General features: G+C 43.9%; 1 protein-coding gene across 1 annotated transcript in view; it reads left to right on the top strand.

The window, feature by feature from the left end:
• The window catches only part of ap2b1 (adaptor related protein complex 2 subunit beta 1), a 64,850-nt gene that overhangs the window by 32,708 nt on the left and 8,775 nt on the right, over window positions 1–23,367 (top strand). Inside the window, exons 17-20 of the mRNA XM_063203976.1 lie at window positions 8,961–9,106; window positions 10,728–10,857; window positions 16,949–17,033; window positions 17,516–17,602. Of these exons, the coding sequence (XP_063060046.1) occupies window positions 8,961–9,106; window positions 10,728–10,857; window positions 16,949–17,033; window positions 17,516–17,602 (448 nt within the window). The remainder of the gene's footprint in view (window positions 1–8,960; window positions 9,107–10,727; window positions 10,858–16,948; window positions 17,034–17,515; window positions 17,603–23,367) is intronic.

Raw genomic sequence — 23,367 nt, 5'->3', positions numbered from 1 at the left:
GCACCCGTGTTAAGTCCATGGCTACAAAACAAAAACAAAAACACTAAGAGCGAGAGAGAAGTGACATCGCTATATTAACACTGCATCTCTCTCTCTCTCTAGTAATGTATCTAGTATCTAGTAATCTAGTATGTAAATCAACTGTTTTTTTTTTTTTTTTGCTGTTTTCAGATGTGCTTCATAAATAAAATGTACTTAGGCCTACTCATTTTAACTGGTATGTTGTCGTTTTTTTACGTTTATGCCGTTACATTTTTTGACAATTATCTAGGTTACTTTCTACTCCTTACATTTCTGGAACAATATTTGAGAAGCTTTTTTTCACTTTTACGCCGTTACTTAACTCCGTTACATTTTTTGACAAATATCTGTAGGCCTATGTTACTTTCTACTCCTTACATTTCTGGAACAGTATTTGAGTATCCCCAGCTGCGGGCAGAGAGGCGGGACCAAGCACAGCCTTGTCGCTTTGAATCAGGGCAGCGTGCGTCTACTGAGCACATTTGGTTGTCATGCAGCGAGTTTTCTGACTTTCCGGTAACTTTTAGATGATCGCTTCTAGCTACCGTCTTCTGTAGGTCTGGAATATACCTACGTGTGGAGTAGGCCTAGAGTGCGCGGTGGGTGTATTATTTTCATCCGCAACCGCTTCTTAGAATTTCTAATCCACCTGCTATCCACCCGCCCTAATGTTTTTTCTCCAATTTCCAAAACCGAATCCACCCCCCATCCGCCTATTAGTTTTTAGTATTTAAGATGCCTGAGGCACATAGTCGATCGTCTTTTTCAAGCAGTGCAGGTCATTTACATCTTGCCAGCCTATGTTTAAAAAAAAATATCTAACTTACAGCGATTCCCAAGTTGTCTCCACCCATCGCACAACGTGAAAGTTGAAACGTGCGGATGCTTTAATGCAGCCTAAATTTTAGCAGTTTAAATACCTCCAGTCCAAGCAGCACAATCGAAACTATTGGCTATCTAGCTCAGTGGTTCTTAACCTGGGGTGCGGGCACCCCCTGGGGGTGCGCCAGACATTATAGGGGGTGCGCAGAATGGTGTTTGTGTTGAGGTTGTGACCAAAATTCTGCTTGGAAACATTATAATTAGGCCAAACCTAAACCAAATTGAAACATGTTTTGGTCCCCATTTAAAGTCATTAAGGTTTTCATTAATATCTCAGGCAAAAATCATTGTAATACATCACTAGAATCCCATTTTAGTGCTTGTACACGTTATACATGTTGGGCTAGGGGTGTGCTGCTAGTCTTGTGAACAGGTAAGGGGGTGTGCTGAGAGAAAAAGGTTAAGAACCACTGATCTAGCTTACAATTTTGGCTGGTATCCAATAAGACGAGTCAAGTGACAGTAGAGTCTTGCAAAGAGTGCAGAGAATTACGTCGCGCGTGTGTGTGAGCGAGAGAGGGAGAGAGAGGGAGCGATTCCAAACTTGTCTCCATCCATCGCACAACGTGAAAGCTAACGTGTATGCTTTAATGCAGCCTAAATTGTACCAGTTTTGCCTCCTCTCCAAGCACCTTTTACAAGTGGTGGCAACCATGCATGTTTTCTGTGGAAAACATCAGGTCCTCATGGCGACGCCAGGCTTGCTGAAAACGGCGACAAACACATTCCAGAATACACATTTCTTAATGGGAAATTGTTGAGAACAAAGTGTTCGCTAATGGGCATGAAGTCTTGTCATGCAAATGACCTGCCGTGTTCAGTGGATCCCCCTTCCCGCATAGACAAGGCAACCCTTTCAACAGGGCCACGCAGAGTGGACAGTGGAATGCTGCTTGAAATAAGTCGATAATGAATAAAATATTACCGCAACGTCTACAAGAAAAGTAATGGCTATTATTACCGTTGCGCGTAAAGATGAGGAAGGGATGGATAGATGGATGGATGCTGTCCTATGGAAGGGGCCGTCAAACAGTCTACATGACATCTTCATTAAAGTCGTTAAATAAGTATCCATAGCCTACTGTGTTTGACGGCCCCATCTCTTGCAAATATTTACGCGCAACGGTCATAATGGCGTCTCGCACTACACATGCTCGGATGATGCCAGAGGCGAATAGCAAACAGCCATATTAAGGCATATTCGACATAGACTACCACGACAAGTTACCGTTTGGGTCGCAGTTGGATGTTTATTCAGTAGAATTATGTGCGTAATATCAGCTCCATCCACCAAATGCAGCACAATCCCCGTTACTTTCACGTGAGGTTCAAATGGACATTACTCGACAAAAATGCAGCTTTTATGCCCAGCTTTTATTGAATACAGCGCATGTTTTGAAGTTCACCAAACGAGCATCAACTTTGTGCAAGTCATTAAAACTCTTTTTTTTTACCAGCACTGACCTGTACACTGTTTCATTTATTAACTAATTGCACTTTCTGCCTTCTCGTTTCACATGTGATACAGTGCCCTCCATAATTATTGGCACCCCTGGTTAAGATGTGTTTTTTAGCTTCCAATTATTTTATTTTTTTTCTAAATAATATGGGACCTTAATGGAAAAAAGAGAAAAATCCAACCTTCAATACAAGTGCATTTATTCAGTGGGGAAAAAATCCCACATAAAGAAATAATTATTTGACATCAAATAATGTGTGTCACAATTATTAGCACCCCTGGTGTTAATATTTTGTACAACCCCCTTTTGCCAACAAAACAGCACCTAATCTTCTCCTATAATGTTTCACAAGATGGGAAAAGACAGAAAGAGGGATCTTCAGCCATTCCTCTTTGCAGAATCTCTCTAAATCATCCAGAGACCTGGGTCCTCTCTTCTGTACTCTCCTCTTCAGCTCACCCCACAGGTTCTCAATGGGGTTGAGGTCAGGGGACTGAGATGGCCATGGGAGGAGCTTGATTTTGTGTCTGGTGTAGATTTGGCCATATGTTTAGGGTCATTGTCTTGCTGAAAGACCCAGTGACGACCCAGCTTCAGCTTTCGGGCAGAGGGCAAAAGATTTTGATTTTAAATGTCCTGGTATTTCAAAGCATTCATGATGCCATGCACCCTAACAAGGTTCCCAGGGCCTTTGGAAGCGAAACAGCCCCACAGCATCACTGACCCACCCCCATACTTCACAGTGGGTATGAGGTGCTTTTCAGCATGCGCATCTTTCGTGGTACGCCAGACCCACTTAGAGTGTTTGTTGCCAAAAAGCTCATTCTTGGTCTCATCTGACCAAAGCACAACGGTCCCAAGTTGAAGCCCCAATACCGCTTGGCGAACTCCAGACGCTTGCGTTTATGATTGTGAGTGAGGAAAGGTTGTCTCCGTGCATGCCTCCCAAACAGCTTGTTGGCGTGTAGACAGCGCCTGATGGTTGATTTGGAAGACTTTGTGACCCCAGGATGCTACCATTTGTTGTAATTCTGTAACAGTGAGCTTTGGAGATCTTTTTGATTTCTCTTACCATCCTCCTCAATGTGCGTGGTGGCAAAATAAACATGGGTCCTCGTCCAGGCTTGTTTACCACTGTTCCAGTTGTTTTGAACTTCTTAATTATTCCTCTCACAGTGGATATGGGCAGCTGCAGTTGAGTGGCAATCTTCTTGTAGCCTCTGCCTGACCTGTGAAGGTCGACGCACATCTGCCTCACTTGTATGCTGTGTTCCTTTGTCTTTCCCATGTTTAAGAGTGAATAAGAGAAATGGCCTCGGTGTCACGTCATGTTTATACCCCAGGGAAACAGGAAGTGATGAATTACTAATTAAATGTTCCTACATACTCTGGTAAACTTTGTAAACTACTGTAGAAATGACAGAAATGCTTCAATTATATTTATTTCCTGGGAATTGTTAAGGGTGCCAATAATTGTGGAACAGGTGATTTAATGAAAAATAATTATTTTTTAGTCAGGGATTTTTTTATTTTCTTACAATTCATTTGAGTTGAAGGCTACATTTTCCTACAATTTTCAGTGTGACAGTATTCTTCTGCAATAAACACTGAATTTATTTTAAGGCTTTTAACACCTCTCAACCAGGGGTGCCAATAATTGTGGAGGGCACTGTAAATCCACTTAGTATGCTTTATCCAATTAGCCATGGATGCAGGATCATTCACTGGACTGGACACTATTGTAAGAGGTGAAATTTAGACCACGATTCAGGAACGACAGACAACGGGAGTAAAGGTTATGGTAGTTTTATTTTTACAATTTCATAAAATACAATTAGGAGGGAAAACCACCTCAATATCCATGCAACCAGCAGCGTCTGTAAACTGCTATCGTCTTTGAATAAATGAATAAATAATCACAATCTGGAGACACTCGGACGATAGTAGCCTACAAAAGTTAAGTTAAGTTAAGTTACACACTCAGCCACTGCTGCCGGACGTTGGCCCGTCAATTGCTTAATCAACTATAACACGCGCAATAGCCTACCCAAATGCAACTTACACACAGTAAAGCGACCGGCCGCGCGCAATGGATACCTACAGCAGCCCTGCCCCACCCCAGCGTGTAGCGCACAAGTCTACACTATTGTCCGAATGTTGTTATTTCAAGAAAGCAAACTGTCACTGTCCGCCGGCCGCTGTCGTGACATATCAGATAGAAATGATCCTGTTATGAACCCGAGTTTAGTAGATATCGCGCAGTGAACGAGGCAGCCTGCAAACAGTTTGAAGCGCAATGTGGCTGTAACAAGTTAGAAAGTAGCCAAACTCTGTTGCTTGTGAACCTTTTTAAATTATGCGCGTAATGGTGGGGTAGCGCCAATGTTATATCCTGAGCGTATTGCTCGGTGCGCGCCAATGTTATATCCTGAGCGTATTGCTCGGTGCGTAATTCCAAGAGCAGTATGAAAAGGAAGAAAAGGAAGATGATGGGCTGACCGAAACGTTTGTCCCCTGTCTGTCGGTTTTATTTACTTGTTTCGGCTTTGTTTAATACAGTTTTTGATTCTGCATTCAGCTCCAGTGTGCTACTCCTTTCTTTCTTTTTAAATTATGAGCGTTCCACAAACTATCTTTCTTTGCGCACGCTATAAAATGGCAATAAACATGTTACTATAAACTACTGGTTTACTATGTATGCTTTCTAATGTTGGTAAAGGCGGCATAAGCGGGATAATGTATTGTCCACACGTGACTACGGAAAATATATTTCCTTCGAAGCGGAATAACAGCACTCCGCCTTCGGCATTGGGGGTGTTATTCGCCCCGTAGGAAAATATTTGTAGTCTAGGTGTAGTCTACTTTTTTTGAAGTGGGTATACTGTATATTCTCGCATTTTTTGAAGTGGGTATACTGTATATATTTATGCCATTCTAAATAATGGATCAATCAATTTTAAGTTGGTATACTGAATCCCCTAAAATTTAGAAGTGGGTATACTCCGTATACCTGCGTTCTACCACTGCGTGTGGACAATACATTATCCCTTACCTTTAAAGCTGTTGTAGGCCTACATTTAAAAAAAAAAAAATTGTCGATATTGTAGCGGTGCAACCGACTTTAGTTTTAAGTTATGAGATGGGCGCCAGTCAGGCAGCAATAAGACTGCCGTTACCTTTCCAAAAATGAATACAAATCAGTGACCAACACATTAGAAATAACTCAGATCATCACAACGAATATCTTGTCTTATTTTTAGTAGTGCACTTTTGCAAAACCCTTGTTTGCAGACTTGTGCGCTTGTTCTCAATTTGGAACAGCTCACATCACTATTTCATACTGTATTTATGATTTTAAAAAAAGAGCTTGCATTGACACGCTGTTTTCATTTCGCATTTCTTTCAAGTTCATTTGGCATGCTTTATGGAATTAAGCATGGTGGACCATTCATAAGACTTCATTCTAAGATATCTGTTTTTATAACGAATATAGGCCTAGATGCGTACAGTAGAACAAATAACGTAACAGTGATGCGTTAATCCAGGACCAGTTTGACGTCTTAGGACAATTGTAAATGGCAGCTTTTGATTCTGCAGCATTCAGCTCCATGTGCGACTCCTTTCTTTCTTTTTATATCTTTTTACATCTTTCTTTTCTATCTTTCTTTGCGCACGCTATAAAATGGCAATAAACCTGTTACTATAAACTACTGGTTAACTGTGTATTCTATGCTTTCTAATGTTGGTAAAGGCGGGATAAGCGGGATAATGTATTGTCCACATGACTACGGAAATATATTTCCTTCGGAGCGGAATAACAGCTCTCTGCCTTCAGCATCGGGGTCTGATTCGTCCCGTATAGGCAATATTTTCTTATAGTCATGTGGGACAATACATTATCCCTTACCTTTAAATTACTGTTGTAAGCCTACATTTTAAAACATTTCGTCGGTATTGTAGCGGCGGTGCAACCGACTGTTTTAAGTTATGACATGGGCGCCAGCTAGGCAACAATAAGACTGCCTTTACCTTTCCAAAAATGAATACAAATCAGTAACCAACACATTAGAAATAACTCAGATATATATATAGACAGATGTAGCGCACAGGGGGTAACGCTGCTATCTCACTCCGGAGGAGGCAGAGGCAGTCCGCTACGATATAGTATATTTATAAAATAGGCTATGAAATGGCCTAATGACAAAAAACTGAACTAAAATGAAAAATTAATTTAAAAAAAATAGAGACGCACGCACGCACTTTCTACACGGTTCGATTTTTGTTTTCATTGCATTGTGGTGGTAGGCACACAAGTTTGATAAAATATAAAAATAATAGGCTAATAAAATAGGCAGACTAAACTAAACATCTGCCCAGTTAAACGAAAGGTCTGCATGGGTTGAACGTAACGTCCTTAGGTCTTCGACGAAAAATCCTCAGGTACTGCACGAAACGCCCCATGCCTTCTACTAATGGTCCAACGTTTTGTTCGAATGGTCCCCTCTCAACAATTCATTACACGAATCGTCTCGAATTCTGTGTGTGTGTGTGTGTGTGTGTGTGTGTGTGTGTGTGTGTGTGTGTGTGTGAGAGAGAGAGAGAGAGAGAGAGACTGCGCGTGCGTGTCTGTGTCTGTGTCTCTGTCTGTGTCTGTGTCTGTGCGTGTGTGCATGCGTGCAGCATGCTTCATGATGTGTGTAAACCCTGGTCTAGTTCCAAATGGAGAGCATTCCGCACATTGCAAATGAGGAAAAGGTTACTCACTGGCAATGTTCATCAGTGCCTTATTATTGCCATAACTCTTCATCTACCACTTGATATTGAGCATAGCTGCTGACCACCAGTACACCCTCGCTGCTGTAGTGGTTCTCCATTACACTCTGCCTGTAGAAATGGCATGCGGAACAACATTCTCTATTTGTATTAATGAGGAGAAGCACAAAAAGGGGCACAAAAACAAGGCTGCTTTGGGTGTTTGTTTGTCTGTCTGTCTGTCTGTCTCTCCTCCTCATGGATTTTCGCGGCCTGCTGCGTTGCTGATGTGCTTTGGCCCGGACCACACGCTAGCAGCAGCAGCAGCCTAGCTCCGCTCCGCCGCCGTCCCGGGGAAATTAAGCCGCGGACAGCGTCATTAATAACACTTCCCATAGACTCCCCCCGCCGCCCGCCGGGCCTCAAAGTGGGTCGGGGGAGGCTGGGCGAGCTTTTTCGCTGAAGCGGCCCACAAATTTAGAAGGAGACCAAAAATAAGAGAATAAAAGAACATAAAGAGGAGAATATAAAAAGAGGACAATTCGCAGACTTATTATCACCAAACAACTTAGAAATAGAAGAAAAGCACTGGAAATCATCAGCGACCCTTCACACCCTCTGCATTGTGAATTTGAACCCTTACCCCTAGGGAGGCGTTTCAGGGTACCAAATGCCATTAGAAACCTTATACAAGAAATTAATTTGAAAATCGTTCCCTGCGCAGTTAATGTGATAAAGAAAGTGGGTTTTGTATCTTGGATGATTCATAAATAACTAAATAAATTTTAAATGGTGAAGCTGACGACACGTTTCCACACTTGTGGACAATATAGATTCATTAATTCCAATGATAGAGTACTAACCCTTATAGAGGTCAATGATTCATTGATTAAAAAGGAGAATGAAACGCCTTGTGTCACCTTACACATGTCCAATGTAAACCATACACATGTCTGTACAATGACATATTGAATCCTTCTGCCCTGCTGTTAGGAGCCAGCTTGCAATTGCTGGAATTGCAACAGCTGCCTGAATGCTTAAACAACAGAGGGTGATTTTCTTTTTTCTGAGCTGCTATCTTTGGGCAGAGACAGACACAGACAATATGTAGAACGCCCCCTTTGCCCTGGCCCAGAGATGAGTCCTGTTGCAGCTGCTACGGTTACACTGGGCTCGTTATCTGCAGGCCAGCATGGCATCTCTCCTTTTCAGCCGGCGCAGAGTTAAAAATGCCTCATTCCGCCTTTCTTCCTTTTGTGTGTATGCCGGGACATAAATATTTATGGCGGCTAGAGGGGGTATTCCTTTTGGCTGGTCTGTCGTCAATGTGGAGAATTTCTTTTACCGCTGAGCTGAGATATTTTTTAGGGGTGTGTGTGTGTGTGTGTGTGTGTGTGTGTGTGTGTGTGTGTGTGTGTGTGTGTGTGTGTGTGTGTGTGTGTGTGTGTGTGTGTGTGTGTGTGTGTGTGTGTGTGTGTGTGTGTGTGTGTGTGTGTGTGTGTGTGTGTGTGTGTGTGTGTGTTTGAGTGAGAGAAATAGTTTGTGTCTGCTTGTGTGTGTGTTAGCTTCTGTCAGTGAGAATATACATATTTTTGTGGTTATTGTTGTATGTTGCATTACATACATTTATTTTGAGAGTCGAATCCTCTAAACATGCTCCATTTCTCTTTCTCTGTCTCTTTCTCTCTCTCTCTCTGTCTATCTCTCTCTCTGTCTCTTTCTCTCTGTCTGTCTCTCTCTCTCTCTCTCTCTCTCTCTCTCTCTCTCTCTCTCTCTCTTTCTCTCTGTCTGTCTGTCTCTCTCTCTCTCTCTCTCTCTCTCTCTCTCTCTCTCTCTCTGTGGCAGGTTTGGCTGCCGGCGGTGAAAGCCAAAGGCTTGGAGATCTCCGGAACGTTCTCTCGTCGACAGGGCACCATGTACATGGACATGTCCTTCACTAACAAAGCCCTGCAGCACATGACTGACTTCGCCATCCAGTTCAACAAGAACAGGTGAGTTCAGCTCGGACTGAGGAGAGGCATGGTGTTACAGTATATAATATACGGGCATGGTATGTTTGAGGGAAACAAAACTCTGCCATTCAGTTCAACCAGAACAGGTGAGTTCAGCTCGGACTGAGGAGAGGCATGGTGTTACAGTATATAATATATGGGCATGGTATGTTTGAGGGAAACAAAACTCTGCCATTCAGTTCAACCAGAACAGGCGAGCTCAGCACGGAGAGTGAGGGGAGGGATGGAATATGGAAGGGTTTTTTTATGGAGGGTTTTTTTTTATCCATTGAAAGGGAAAAAACTTTGCCACCCATTTCAACAATAATAGGTGAGCTTATACTGAGGGCAGGCTTGGAAGATACAAGTGGAGGTATAACGTTTTTTGGGGTTTGTTTTGTTTTTTAACTTTTGAGGGAAACTACACTTCCCCTTCCAGTTACCTGTTCCTAGTTGTAACAGGTGAGCAGAGCACAGAGTGAAGGAGGCCTAGTGTGGGATATATGGAGGCATGATACGTTTGAGGGAAACAAATACTTGAAATCCAATTCAGCAAGAACGGGTGAGCAGCACAGACCGAGGGAAGCAAGGAATATGGAGGGGGTTTTTTTCTTGTTTTTTTTTTTTTTTACTTTTAAGGTTTTTTTTCCCCTTACTTTTGGGGGAAACAAAACTTCCCCATCCAGATCAAATACTCATACCAGCAGCAACTCAGACTCAGGGATAGATATATGACATATGGAGGCATGGTTTGTTTTATTGATTAAGGGTTTGTTTTTCACTTCTGTGGATTTATGAAATGGATACAAGTCTGTCACTTTAAATCTCCTCTCAGACAGAAGCTCTAATTAGGATGAAATAAAACTTTACCATCAACTTTAATAAGAACAGGTGAACTCAGGCACTCACGTAGGGGTGGGGGCGACATGGCAATATTAAATGCTGCAAAAGTGGCGTATAGCTCATCTTGCAAGAGATTTTATTTTTTTTAAATTGTGAAAAATGTGTGCATTTTTTCCATATCACCCACCCCTATACTCACAGTAGCTTGAACGTAGGGGTAGACACATGGCATATGTAGGCATGTTTTCTCATTTCAGGGTTTGTTCAGCATTTCTTGTTTAGTCATGGTGCACTTTCAGATTCTGAAAAATGTTGTTGTTAAAATAAATAACCGGAAATAACGCAACAGTGCAAACTCAGGCCGGCTCTAACGCCCCCACAGTGTGTTTTCCCCAAAAGTATTCAGGAAACCTTTCAAGAGGAGAATGATGTCTTCGATTTGACACAAAAGTGGAATTGCTCTGAAACTATTTCAGGATCTCATAATGCATCTTTTAGTGTGTGATGGTACAGTGGAGCGTTTTCCATTCTTATGACTGATGAAACCTTGCTCCTGTGATTACGCTTTTATGAGCTCGATTTCTTTTATGCCTCATATTTTTCCGCATGCGATGTTATAGCACTTTACAACTTTTAGTGAATTGTTTTTGTTGTATCTCTCTGTGTTTCTGTACATTCAGAGTCGTTCCCATCTCATATTCTGCTGCATGCATTGTCATAACTGTTTGCAACTTCTAGTGAAATGTGTGTTTTGTATGTTTGTCTGTGTTTTCTGTAGTTTCGGAGTCATCCCCACCAGTCCCCTGCCCATCCACACTCCGCTGATGCCCAGCCAGAGCATCGACATCTCCCTGCCCCTCAACACCATCGGCCCCGTCATGAAGATGGACCCTCTCAACAACCTGCAGGTAATGCCTGCTTCACCGCAGCTGTTAAACCACTTCAGCTGTTTTCAGGCCAGCCAGAAAGGTGCCATTACCAGTTACTATATCAGTTACATTGGACTGGAAATCAGTTCGTGACAACCCGTGTTCATATCCAATTGTTTATTTTACCATATGTTTTTTTTCTTCGTTTTCTTGCTTTGTTTTGTAGTTTTATCGTTTCCCGAACGCTTTGATTTTTTTGTCTCCAGTGAAAGTCAGTTCTTCAGTAGGTGCAGGAACCGGTACTAGCACAGTTCTCTGTCAGCCGGAGGGCGCTAATAGTGCACCACAGTGCGATTCTTCTGCTGCATTTGGCACCACCAGTTGGCACTCTGCAGACCTTCACACTCCTGCTGGAACTGCAGTTGGGGAGTGTGTACTGTAGTGTGTGTGTGTGTCTGGTGTCTTGGTGACAGAGGTGGCTAAACCTGGGCTGTGTTTCTCCAATACAATTACCCATTGGCAACCAGGGGTGTCAAACTCAAATTGGGCCAAAACCAAAGTCGTGGGCCAAACTCAATATTTATTTTTTAAAAATGGGCTAAAATTGTGCATGCCTGCACATACATTTCTCACACTTTCCCCCCATCATACATTAATGTGAGTTTGAGCTGTTTCATCAGCCTGGGCCCACTCATATTCCTGTGACACACCCAATTTCATGTTGCTGTATATTGATGGTGTATGTGGGCCAACTATAATACACATTTGAAATGATCTCGCGGGCCAAATAAAATGCCTCTGCGGGCCAGATTTGGCCCCCACGCCGTAGTTTGACATCCCTGAGCTAAGTTGCTAACAGGCTAGCAACGATTCTTGCACGCAGCTTGAGGAAGCACATTTCCTGGTGTATAATAATTCCTCTGCTTGCTCTTCGTTACACTGATTATTCGACTAATTAGCTAATCACTTGTCCGTCAGTCAAGGGTAACTAGTTCAGTGAACAAATGAGCGACGTGCCTTTTTACGTCCACCTTTTGTTTGACCTGTAGAAAAACGTGTTTAAATAAAAGTCAGAGGCTTAAAAATAGACCTGAGTGTGCAGCACAATTAATCGGTACTGTTCAGGCGGCGCATTCTTATTCTGGCTAGTGGGTCGGCTCAGGAGGGCACGGAGCCAGTTGTCTCTTTTCCGAGGCTAGTCGGTGCCAGGTGTTCTTGGCAGACTGCGACCCAGCTGGGGTGAGGGGGGGAAGATGGCGTCCGCCAAGGACTCCCACGGTGACTGTGTCCGGCGGCAGCCTGCCTCCATCAGCCTGCATACTGTTGTGTCGTCGTCGATATGAGCTAACGAACCGTCGAGCAGAGCCTTCAAGGCATTAAAATGCACAGCAATAGCGCCTCTAGGAACAGGGGTTGGGTTTAGACTAGGATAAAAATCCCTATTTACAGATAATCTCGATGAAGCGGTCCATGTCGACAGAACGCCGGTCTCCATTCGGGAGCCAAAGTCGCAGGCGGGGGCCCCTAACAATGATCCATCATACTCATGCGCCTACCTGCTGCCCACCTGCCCACCGCACCACTTCAACGTCGCCCTTCCTCCATTTCAGACTTCAGTTTCTGACTCACTCTCCAGCTCCCTCTTTCTCTTTCTCTATTACACACAAGCTCTCACCTTGGCCTCGCCGTCTTTTGCACTTTCTTCGTCTCTGTCTTGCAACTCTCTTTCTCTTCGTCTCTCTATCTCTTACACGTAATGTATGCCCTCGCATGCGTGTGCACACACTTGACTCCCATTCTCTCTCTCTGTCTCCTTCTCTCTTTCACTCTTTCTCTCTCTCTCTCTCTCTCTCTCTCTCTCTCTCTCTCTCTCTCTGTCACTCTTTCACTCTTTCTCTCACAGTGTCTCACTCTCTTTCTCACACATTCTTTCGCACTCTCTCTATCTGTCTCCCACCCTCCCTCACACTCTCTCTATGTGTGGACAGGATGAAGTCGGAAGTCTGGCATGGGGCTGTAAACAATCATAAACATAAACAACCCCAGCCGAGTGTGTTTATGAGTGGCTGGTCTCTGGGAGAGGAGAGGGCAGACGCTACCTAGTCTTACAGCTCAGGTGTCGGCACGGCACGGCAGTGCAGAGTAGGGCTGCACGATATCAAAAAAAAAATTATACGCGATAGCGACATGCAATAACCTCGATAATGATATTTATACGATCTTTAGAAATACATCCGAGTGTTTTTCTTGTCACTGATTTGTCGGCCTGTGTGGGGGGCTTGGCGGGCTTCTTGCGCATTTGTTGATATTCAGCTTGTGATTGTACTGCACAGAAATGTTTCACTTGTTAGCGACAATTAAGTCATTTTCGCGGCACGCATATCGCCAATCTTGATATCGCGATTTCGATACATTTTCGATATATTGTGCAGCCCTAGTGCAGAGCCAAGCAAATAAAGCAAAGCTGTCTGACTGCCTGACTGACGGACTGAGTGACTGAGCGCCTCTCCACACAATACCACACATATTGACAAGACACCCCACTGCCACACAAACATGAACAACGCGCTTGTCAATACGGACCAAAAGCGCTTGATAAATTACGGGTATTTGGACAGAACGGATTCTGTCGATAGCTTTGCAGTTGAAGCCAGCAAGACAGCTGAAGCTTGAAGTGGGTTTTTTTGTGTGTGTGTGTGTCCGTATAGCCGTATTTCCACCCCATGCTTTTTCCCTCTTCTCTTTGAAGACTTCTTATGCAAGCCGGTAGAGCTTTTTGCAGCCGTGAAGACAAGCTTTCACAATGGGGGACATATTAACAAGTCCATCACTGTAATGCTCCACTTCGGAAGGAGGCCCTAATTAAGATGAAACAAAAGGTTTTAGTTTGAAGGTCTGACAATTGCAGATATGGCTATTGAGAGATGCTTTTAAAATTAAACAGTGCTGGAAGGATTGTGAGGCTTTCTCTCTCTCTCTCTCTCTCTCTCTCTCTCTCTCTCTCTCTCTCTCTCTCTCTCTCTCCCTCTCTCTCTCTCTCTCTCTCGCTCTCTCACTCTTCCTCATTCTCTCTCTTTGTCTTCCCTTTTAAAATATTTTTTTCTTTCCTCCTTGGTTTAAACATCTGCATGTGTTTAAGAAGAGAACATAGTGTGCCCAGTATGTACTCTGCGTTAGCGCTTATGCATGGAAGTGTGTCACATTTTCATAGTGCATTGATTCTCTCAGGCATGTGATGCACTGAGATGCTGCTTTGTGTCCTGCTGTGTGTGCCGTCCATAAAGAAGCATAATAAATAGATCTAAAACACCCCTTTTATATCTCCAGAAGGCTTTACATTATTGAAAAGCAACATACGTCAGCTCCATCTTCCTCAGATGTGTTAGGAAGTATTTATCCTTTGATTTCAGCGCCTGGAAAATAAATTAAGTAGATAAATGAACTGGCCAATTAAATTAAGTAAAATGTCAATGGGCAAACAACATGGTTAAATGGCAAAGCGATATTGAAGGGTAACTTCTGCCAATTTCATCATGCAGTTGTAATGCTCACACTACCCTGGACTTGTCAGTATGTGAGAATTTTTTATTTTTTTCTTCAGCCTTCTCCGAGATCCTGGTCATTGTAATGGGGGCAGGTGTTTGTTTACATTTAAAAAAAAAAACATCTTGATTTATTCAAAATAACATCCAAAGGGTTATGCAACATCAGCAGACAACTAGCAAATAGTGATACCTTTTGGGATAATATTTGGAGTAGGCTCATGTTAAGAAAGGTTTTAATGTAAACAAAGTCTGCCCCCATTTGAATAGCTCAGATCTCGGAAAGGGCTGGGTCGAAAAATGCAGCATCACCAGGTACTGACAAGTCAAGGGTAGGGTGAGCAGTACAACAGCATATCGAAATTGGCAGAAGCTGGGAGAAAATATCTTCACTTCAGCCTCATGTTCAGGTTTCCATTCACATGGTCAGTCATGGTATCTAGAAGCATGTTCATTTCGGTTTCCATTATCACAGTCTCTAGTAGCGTGTTACTTTCTATTTCCAGGTTTCCATTCTCGTGTTTGATCATGGTCTCTAGAAGGGCGTACTGCTCAGTATTTTTCAGATTTTCATCCTCATGGTTGATCGAGGTCTCTAGAAGCGTATATAGTACTTTCTATTTTTCTCTTAGTTGCACCTTTGCAACCTTGCCTGTGAGTTTACTCCAGGCTTATCTCTCCCTCGGGAGCTGGAGATCTATAGGCAGTAGGGCATGCCGCCTGGTCATGCGTGACCCGTCTCTGCTCTGGGTTGTCACTGTGAGAGGGGCGCAGGTGACACGGTGTGACCTGCTACTGTCTTCTCAGCTTCTCCTGACTGCCTCTTCGCCTGACAGGTGTGACAAGGGGGTCTGCGGTGTGAAGGACAGGGGGGTGCAGGTGGCCATGCTGCATCAGTAATGACCACCAACACTAAATAATGCAATAAACCACACACTTTATTTAGTTTCTCTCTGAAGCTATCATAGGTCCTATATATTTCAGAGTTTGAGAGAGTGGTATGGAGAGGTGGATCTCTTTCAGTTCTCCTTTTTTTAATATTCATTATGTATATTATTGTTATTATTATTATTATTATTATTATTATTATTATTATTATTATTATTTACCATTTTCTATAGGAGCAGAAATACATATGCTAAAGAAAAAGAAAACGGAATTGAGTGAGATCTACCTCTCCATTCCACGCTGTTTTATTCAACTGGAGACGCACCATGGGGGAGTGCAGTGTATTGGAACTATTATCTCCTGAGTTTATTGAAATGGATTTTAGTGGGTAGATGAAGTAGATGGTTTTGTTGTTTTTTAATTTGAAGGTTTAGGGATTACTTTTTTTGAATTTGTTTACAGGCATCGCTGTTCTAACCTATTCAAGCCTGATGCCGCATATATGCTGCATTGACCTAGGGGCCTGGTGTGACATAGACACTGCATATAGGCTCTTGAGATTTGAGCTTTTTAGGGGTATTTTAGTAGCCTGGGCGAATAGCCGACTGTTAACTCCGTCAATCAGTCTGGCAAAAGCCATAAGGAATCCGTCTCTGTGGAGGGTTGTAGATGGTCTGATCTTACTCTATCATTTAAATTAATTGAAGTTCCAAACTTAAAAATTAAAACCAATATTGTGCTTTATTAGCATGCCTGTTATATAGCGATATAGCGTCGCAAAAGCAAACAAATAACAAAACGAAAGTGTGAGTATAGTTACCTTAATCAATCAGTAACGGAGGTCGCGGGTGAGTTCCGCATCATCACTCTCAACTGTTTGCTGATTGGCTAAACACTGAGAGAACCGAGCTCCAGGCTTTTGCCAGACGATGTGCGGAGCCAAAATCTTTGGGTGGAGTACATAGGATGGCGTCGCGAGGCTAGTATTTTAGAGCTGAATGAACACATTCTAATGCAAGATGAGGGTCCTAGCTTTGTAATGCCTTGTGTTTTTATGTGCACCTTTTTCATTCAGCAGGCGTTTTTCTTCAGGTGCCTCAGGCTAAAATGGGTTAAAGGGACCCTTTGGCTGAATTGTGTACTTCTTGTTTGTTTTTCTTTATGTAAAATTTGAAACGCTGAAGCTACAGGTGTGGTGCAGGGCTGGTGTTGCTTAGTTAACCTGTCCTTCTCTGTGTTTGTGGAGTCTCAAAGGTGGAAATGTAGGTCTGTCATGCAATAAAACACAAAAAGGACTCCTCACTCCTAAATGTCCGCAACACTATTCTATGCTCTATGTTCTATGCTAAATATTGAATGGCATTAAATATTTGGTAGAATAGAACAGTGTTGCGGACATTTGTTATTTCCTATTATTTATCTTGTTTTGTCCAGCACCTATGCCTCTGATGTGCACGCATTCTCTGCTTTTCAGGGATATGCACAATTTTTAAAGTGGAGGAGACGTGCTCACATTATCTCCTAATGATTAACACAGTTCTTAACTGGATGCTGAATCCCACATAAAACATAAATAAGAGAATGAAGCGAAGGACAGCACTCTTCAGATTTGTCTCTTTTTTTCCCACCAATTCGCCTTTGTTGGCGAATAAAGAAAAAAAATGTCTGAAGAGTGATGTGCTTCCATTTTGTTTCAACAGGTGGCCGTGAAGAACAACATCGACGTCTTCTACTTCAGCGGCCTCATTCCTCTCAACGTCTTCTTCGTGGAGGACGGCAAAATGGGTACGATTTAACATTTTTATCATACTTTTACTTTTTAAGTTTTTTATGCCTTTTATTTTCATAGTAGTAGTGAAGAGATGATAAGAAACGTATTGGAAAGAGGTATGGAGGAGGTTTGGGTAATGACCTCTGCCCGGAATCAAAACCAGGTTCCCCGGGCATAACAGCCACGCCCAAGGCCCATTATTATCGTAGTTATATGTGCAGTCGTTACTAGGTGTATTGTAGAATTTACAGCACATTATTTTTTATGATGTATTGTGCTGTGTGCCCTTTGAAGGCACTGCTTTACATCCAGGTCTACTGTGCATAGTAAAGGCTTTCTGTTCTATATTCTATTGTATTGTAACCACCACAAAACACAGCCTGCTATGTCTTCCTGCTCTGGGATTTCCTCTCCCTTCTCCCTTTCATCTTCAGCTTGAATAACGTTTTTTTTTCTTCTACTTTCTCTTCTGTTCTTTCCTCCTCTCGCTCCGCAGAGAGGCAAGTGTTCCTGGCCACGTGGAAAGACATCCCCAACGAGAACGAGCTGCAGTACCAAATCAAAGAGTGCCACTTAAACGCAGGTAAAGCCTTCACTCCCGTCCCGTCCCCTCCCCTCCCCGAGCCGTGAGCTGTGCCCCCCAGTTGTTCTTGTTTTATGCGAACGGATAATTGCCTGTAATTGGCTTTGCTGTGTTCATGTGGGAGAGAGAGAGAGAGGGGTGGGTGGTAGGCGGCTTGCCGTGCATGCTAAAATAAAGACAAGAGCCTGGGTTGCTTGTTCAATGTAAAACCAATTTAGAAGCTCTCCTCCAGGCTTTCCCTAAAACTAATGCCTGCTTGCTTTCTTCCATGTATAGCCAATGCAGCAGCTGTCTTGTAGGCTTTCACTGAAAATAGTTGCTTTTTTCCTCCATGTATAAGGGGTGCAAAGACTTTGCTCAAGGCTTTCACTAAAACAACACCAACCTGGCTGCTTGTTCAATGTTTAACCCATGCAGAAGCCCTCCTCTGCCAACACTCCATTTCTCCTGGGTGTCTCACGCATTTCAAACTCATCCCCCAAAACGTTGCAAGTAAAAGCTGCAAATGAGAGCCGTGTGCGGAAGCGTTCTTGTCTCTAGCGTTGGTGACCCAGGGGTTCCACTCCTACGCACCTAGCCAAAGGAGGTGTGCAAGAATATGACCAAATAAAACTCATGCCCCGGCCCATTCCCAGTACTCGCCTAATACAGTCTATGGTACTCTGCTATACAGTCTGTGCCTCACAGCCATTTATGTTGCAGACGGCATAAAAAAGCTCCCAGAACTTGCTACTCAAATGTGGACAGGTATGCCTGTGGGGTTCTGCTAAAATATACAGCCTGGTTGCTCGTTCCATATACTTGTATAACTGATGCAGAAAGTTTTGCTCTAGGCTTTCACTAAAATACACCGCCTGGTTGCTTGTTTCATTTTCCACATACAGTATAGCTGATGCAGACAGCTCTTCTCTGCAGCTGCAGTCTAATGGGGTGGTGCCCTCTCCGGCTCTCTCTCTCTCTCTCTCTCTCTCTGCAGAGTGCTGCCCGGGTACTTGGCCGTTTTCAGATTTGCTCTCTAAAGTCTGCCCTTCACGCTCAAGAGGGTGGTAGCCATTGCACCCGAGGGCCTTTTATTTCGGAGCCTCTCTCACACACACCAATCGGATCCCCTCGCTGAGAGGAAAGGCTCCCCTATTGGCTCTGAGGGTTTTTTTTGGATGAGTGCTGCTGCTGCAGACATCCACAGACCGTCAAGATTCAGTCAGTCAGTCAGTCAGTCAGTCACAGTCTGCATAGTTGGCCATGAGAGAGGACACTGTTGTTGAGCCAGATTTGGAATTGGTTATGTTCATGCTGTCGTGAGGGTTTTTTTCCCTTCTGACAATAGGAGAACAGTTTCCCAAGATGCAATGCAAGACCATGCAAGCAGATTTTCACAAGCATTACCACGGTTCCCTTCAGAAAATAGGCCACAAAATTTGCATGAATGTTAAAGATATTTTTCTTTGACTAGGTCTTTTTCTGTTGTCCACATTGGAAATCCTCCATGGGGATTTGACAGGGATTGCATAACAGCTTCACAGCACATCAGTTCCAAAATTAGATGACATGAATCACAATGGTAGCTCTACTTCAATTTCATGTATCCCAATTGTGCTGCTGTTGGTAAATGGGAAAGTAAACTCTTGTATTCACTTACCAGTGTCTCAGTCACAAGTTAGCTGTACAGTAGTGTACTTAATTTCTGCAGTCTTGTCTGTCAGTTCAGTGCATTTCAGTCGGTACAGAGTAATCATTGTGCCTTCTGTCATGTGGGAAACATGAGATCCAAGACCATGCAGCACCCAAAAGCCCTTTTTTCCACAAGGAATACCACTCTCATCTTCATAATATGTAAGTGAAAGAAAAAGAATTGTGTCAAGGCCACATGAATGTGCATTTAATTTGAGACATTTTTATGTCTCTTTGACAAGGTATTTGTCTCTAGTCTACATTGGAAAACCACCAGTATTTGCCAGGAATTGTAACACTTTAACAGCACTTCAGTTCTAAAGCCAGATGACATGAATCACAATGGTAGCTCTGCTGTAATGCCCTTGTTTAATGCATCCCAATTGTGGCGCTATTGGTACACCTGCAAGTAGGCTCCTGCATTCAGTAAAAAGAGTGCAGCTCGGCCCAGGAAAAAAGTCATCTGGAAGGGCCTCTTGATGAAATCCTGAAATGAAATTTTGAGCACCCTATCACCTTGGGCCCAGGCAAAATGACCCCTTTGCCCCCCTGTGTCCGCTACCTTGCTTACAAGTGTGTCATATTGAAAGTTCGCTGTAGTGTACTTTATTATCTGCTGATTTAGCCTGGTCTCACAGTACTGCTGGGCCCTGCAAAAAGTCATCTGAAATGGCCCGTCCTCCAATTTCATACAATTTAATGAAATCCTGAAATGAAATTCTGGGCTTTCTATCTCCCTGGGCCCACGACAACTGACCCCTTTTTCCTCTCCTCCCCTGTGTCAGCTTCCTTGCTTACAAGTGTGTCATATTGAAAGTTCGCTGTAGTGTACCTTGTTATCTGCTGATTCAGCCTGGTCTCACAGTCCAGTCCAGGCAGTACGGCGCACTAGAGTAAACATTGTGCTCCTGCATCATCACGGCACATTAAACCGTGTGCGGGATGATGAAATTGATCTAATGTGCTCCCTACTGTGCAGACAGAGTCGTCCTCAAACATTTGCTCTCATCTCAAGATCACCTAGGAGCTTTTGTTGCTTGGCTTGCCTTGGCAGGGGCTCCACACTCCAATCCTGACATCAGCTCAGCTCCATAGCACACAATGCAACGCAAGCTGTAGAAAAACATAAAACGCTTGCATCTCAAAGTCAAGCATAGCCAAAAAAGACCTTATACACAAGCACATGCAAACACACACACACACACGCACACACGCACACACACTCTCAGGTGCTCAAAAAGACGACCGCTCTCTCACTCTCTCACACACACACACACACACACACACACACACACACACACACACACACACACACACACACACACACACACACACATACTCACAAAGACAGCCTCACACACACGCACACTCACAAAGACAGCCGCGCGCACACACACACACACACACACTCTGGTTTATCAGGGCTGTTATTATCTCCGCTCTGCTTCCAGGGGGAGAGGGTGGGGTGGTTAGGTTGTCACCGCCTGATTTGACAGTGACTCTTCCCGGCACACAGACACATGCTTCCTTTCACAGCTTCTCTCTCTTTCCCTCTTTCACCTTCTCTCTCTCTCTCTCTCTCTCTCTCTCTCTCTCTCTCTCTCTCTCTCTCTCTCTCTCTCTCTCTCTCTATCTATCTCGCGCTCTCTCTCTCTCTCTCTATCTCGCGCTCTCTCTCTCTCTCTCTCTCTCTCTCTCTCTCTCTCTCTCTATCTCGCGCTCTCGCTCTCTCTCTCTCTCTCTCTCTCTCTCTCTCTCTCTCTCTCTCTCTCTCTCAGGGAGGCTGTCGTCTTAAACACTGCATCCTCTCCACAAAAGATGTGAATGACAAAAGCCCCGTCTTTTGGAAATTATTCATTTTTTTAAAAGAACAGTTTTTTTTGTCTTCCTTATGAAATGCGGGGGTACTGTTGAGAAGCAACTAAGAATTAGGAAGTCATTTTTAGTTCACAAAGCACATTTTAAAAACAATGTGAACATCGACCAACCAACCAAAGAGGTGTACACTGTACGTTGTCAAACGATGCGTACATGCTGTCCTGTCCTGTCCTGTCCTTCTGTCCTTCTGTCCTTCTGTCCTTTGTTTCAATACATGGCATGGCAGACATGGCCGTGTCAGAGATAATCCTTTTATCGCCAGTTGGGTCCAGTTTGAACAAGGAAGCGATCAATATGCTGCATGCAGGGAAAGAGGGAGATAAGGGAGCCAGAGAAGCCAGCTCTGACTTGATGGAAATGCAGACGACTTTTTTTTTTTAACTGCAGTACAGTGTTCGCCTACTTGCTGAAACTTTGAGTCTGTGTTCTTGTGTTCTTGTGTGCGATTGAGTTTCAAGAGTTATTGTTAACCTGCCGCCCACATGAGTGCAGGCGCACACAGCAGACACCGTTTAACACACACACACACACACACACACACACACACACACACACACACACACACACACACACACACACACACACACACACACACACACACACACACACACACACACACACACACGACTCGTGCACATATCATCTCCTCCCGCCTTTTCCCACTTCAGATATTATGAAGTCTCAGAGTCCCCTATGGGAGAAGTGGGGGGTTTTTTTTGCACCAGTATCTGTGCTGCTCTCATACGACCCAGATTGAGCCGGTGCGCTCGGGGCAACGGCTGTTATCGAGCAGCACTCTCCGCGTCGCACTGAGATAAAGACTCATCCGCCCGTTTGCCCGCGTACACACTGAAGGGAAGGAAGTGAGGGCTGCCGACAAGAGACCCTCTCCCTCCCCACCCGCGCGTCTCAAAAGGGAATGGGGAGGTGGCGGGAGTGGGGTGGAGGGGGTGCAGATTGGGATGATTGCTATCACTCAGGATACCACAGCCCACCCGGCTGCTACTAGTCTGTTGCTGCAACCCCCACACCTCCCCACCCCCCCCCACCGCTGACGACTTCACCCGTATCCACACCCACACTCTGCACTCCACACTCCAGTCCACCCCAACTCAACTCGTTTCCTGTTTGTTGTCTGTGTGTCTGGCTGTCCTGTTTACTTCATCCTCTTTCAGTTGTTTATTTCTTTGTTTGATGGTTTTGTTTTGGGGTTTTTTGTTTGTTTTGTTATGATCTCCTTTTCACTTTTCATGTATTCTGTCTTATTGCTTCTCACACACGCCGTCCATCCAGCCCCACTGCAGCCTCCTCTTCCTCCTCCTCATCCCCCTGTTGCTCTCTGAGGACTTGCGTTCAGATGCAACTGCAGCAAGGAGGGGGGACCGCAAAGGATGATGGGGCATCATTTCCTGCCCCCAGGACAAGGAAACCAGTTGGGTCAGCAACTAGTAGAGTGGAACTGTAGATTGGACCAGACGCGGGCATAGACGGACAAGCTGAATTGATGAAGTTAAAGCCTTGCCTGCCATCTCTTCCTTTATGCCTGTGCTCGCAACACAGGTGATGGGCAGCCTGGATTCATTACTTTACAATCCAGTGGCACATATTCCAAATGACCTGGTTTTACCTATAATTCCACCAGGTCATTGCACTGATCACACATGCTGGATCTCAAATGGTGCACTTGTGCACTTCAGTGTTCATGTTTCAGTGCGCATGGAGTATTAATTACGCACTGTAACATAGTGCCACAAGTGCAGCATCTGAGGCACAGCTATGGCCTCAGCTTGGCTGCATGGCTGGGTTAGAGTTAATTAGGGTGAATTGACCTGGTTGAATTGGACAAGTAAAACAAAACAAAATAAAAGTAATTTGCCATATGTGCTAGGGGGTTGTGTAGCTAATGAATCCGAGTGGCCCACAACACAGGTGACGCCACCAAATTAACTCATCTACCTGGGACGAAGTATGCGGCAGGACTTTAACTTACTCAACCATTTGTCCTGAAATTGATTGTAGATTTTAAGATTTTATTTGGGTTAGATAGATGGATAGGGGTCATTTCAAGTGAAATCAGACTCTTTGTGGCCCGATCACCCCAGATTTTACAACAACTTGGTGTACCTTTTCAGTGACAACATAGAACCCCAGAATTGCATTTGTGTGGATCTGGTCGGTAATATTAAAGGAGAAATAGACTTTTTACGTTTTACGTT

This window comes from Engraulis encrasicolus, chromosome 7 (assembly GCF_034702125.1).
Source record: "Engraulis encrasicolus isolate BLACKSEA-1 chromosome 7, IST_EnEncr_1.0, whole genome shotgun sequence".
NCBI lineage: Eukaryota > Metazoa > Chordata > Actinopteri > Clupeiformes > Engraulidae > Engraulis > Engraulis encrasicolus.
The sequence above is the reverse complement of the archived record's forward strand: the minus strand, read 5'-3'. Positions and strand labels throughout refer to the sequence as shown.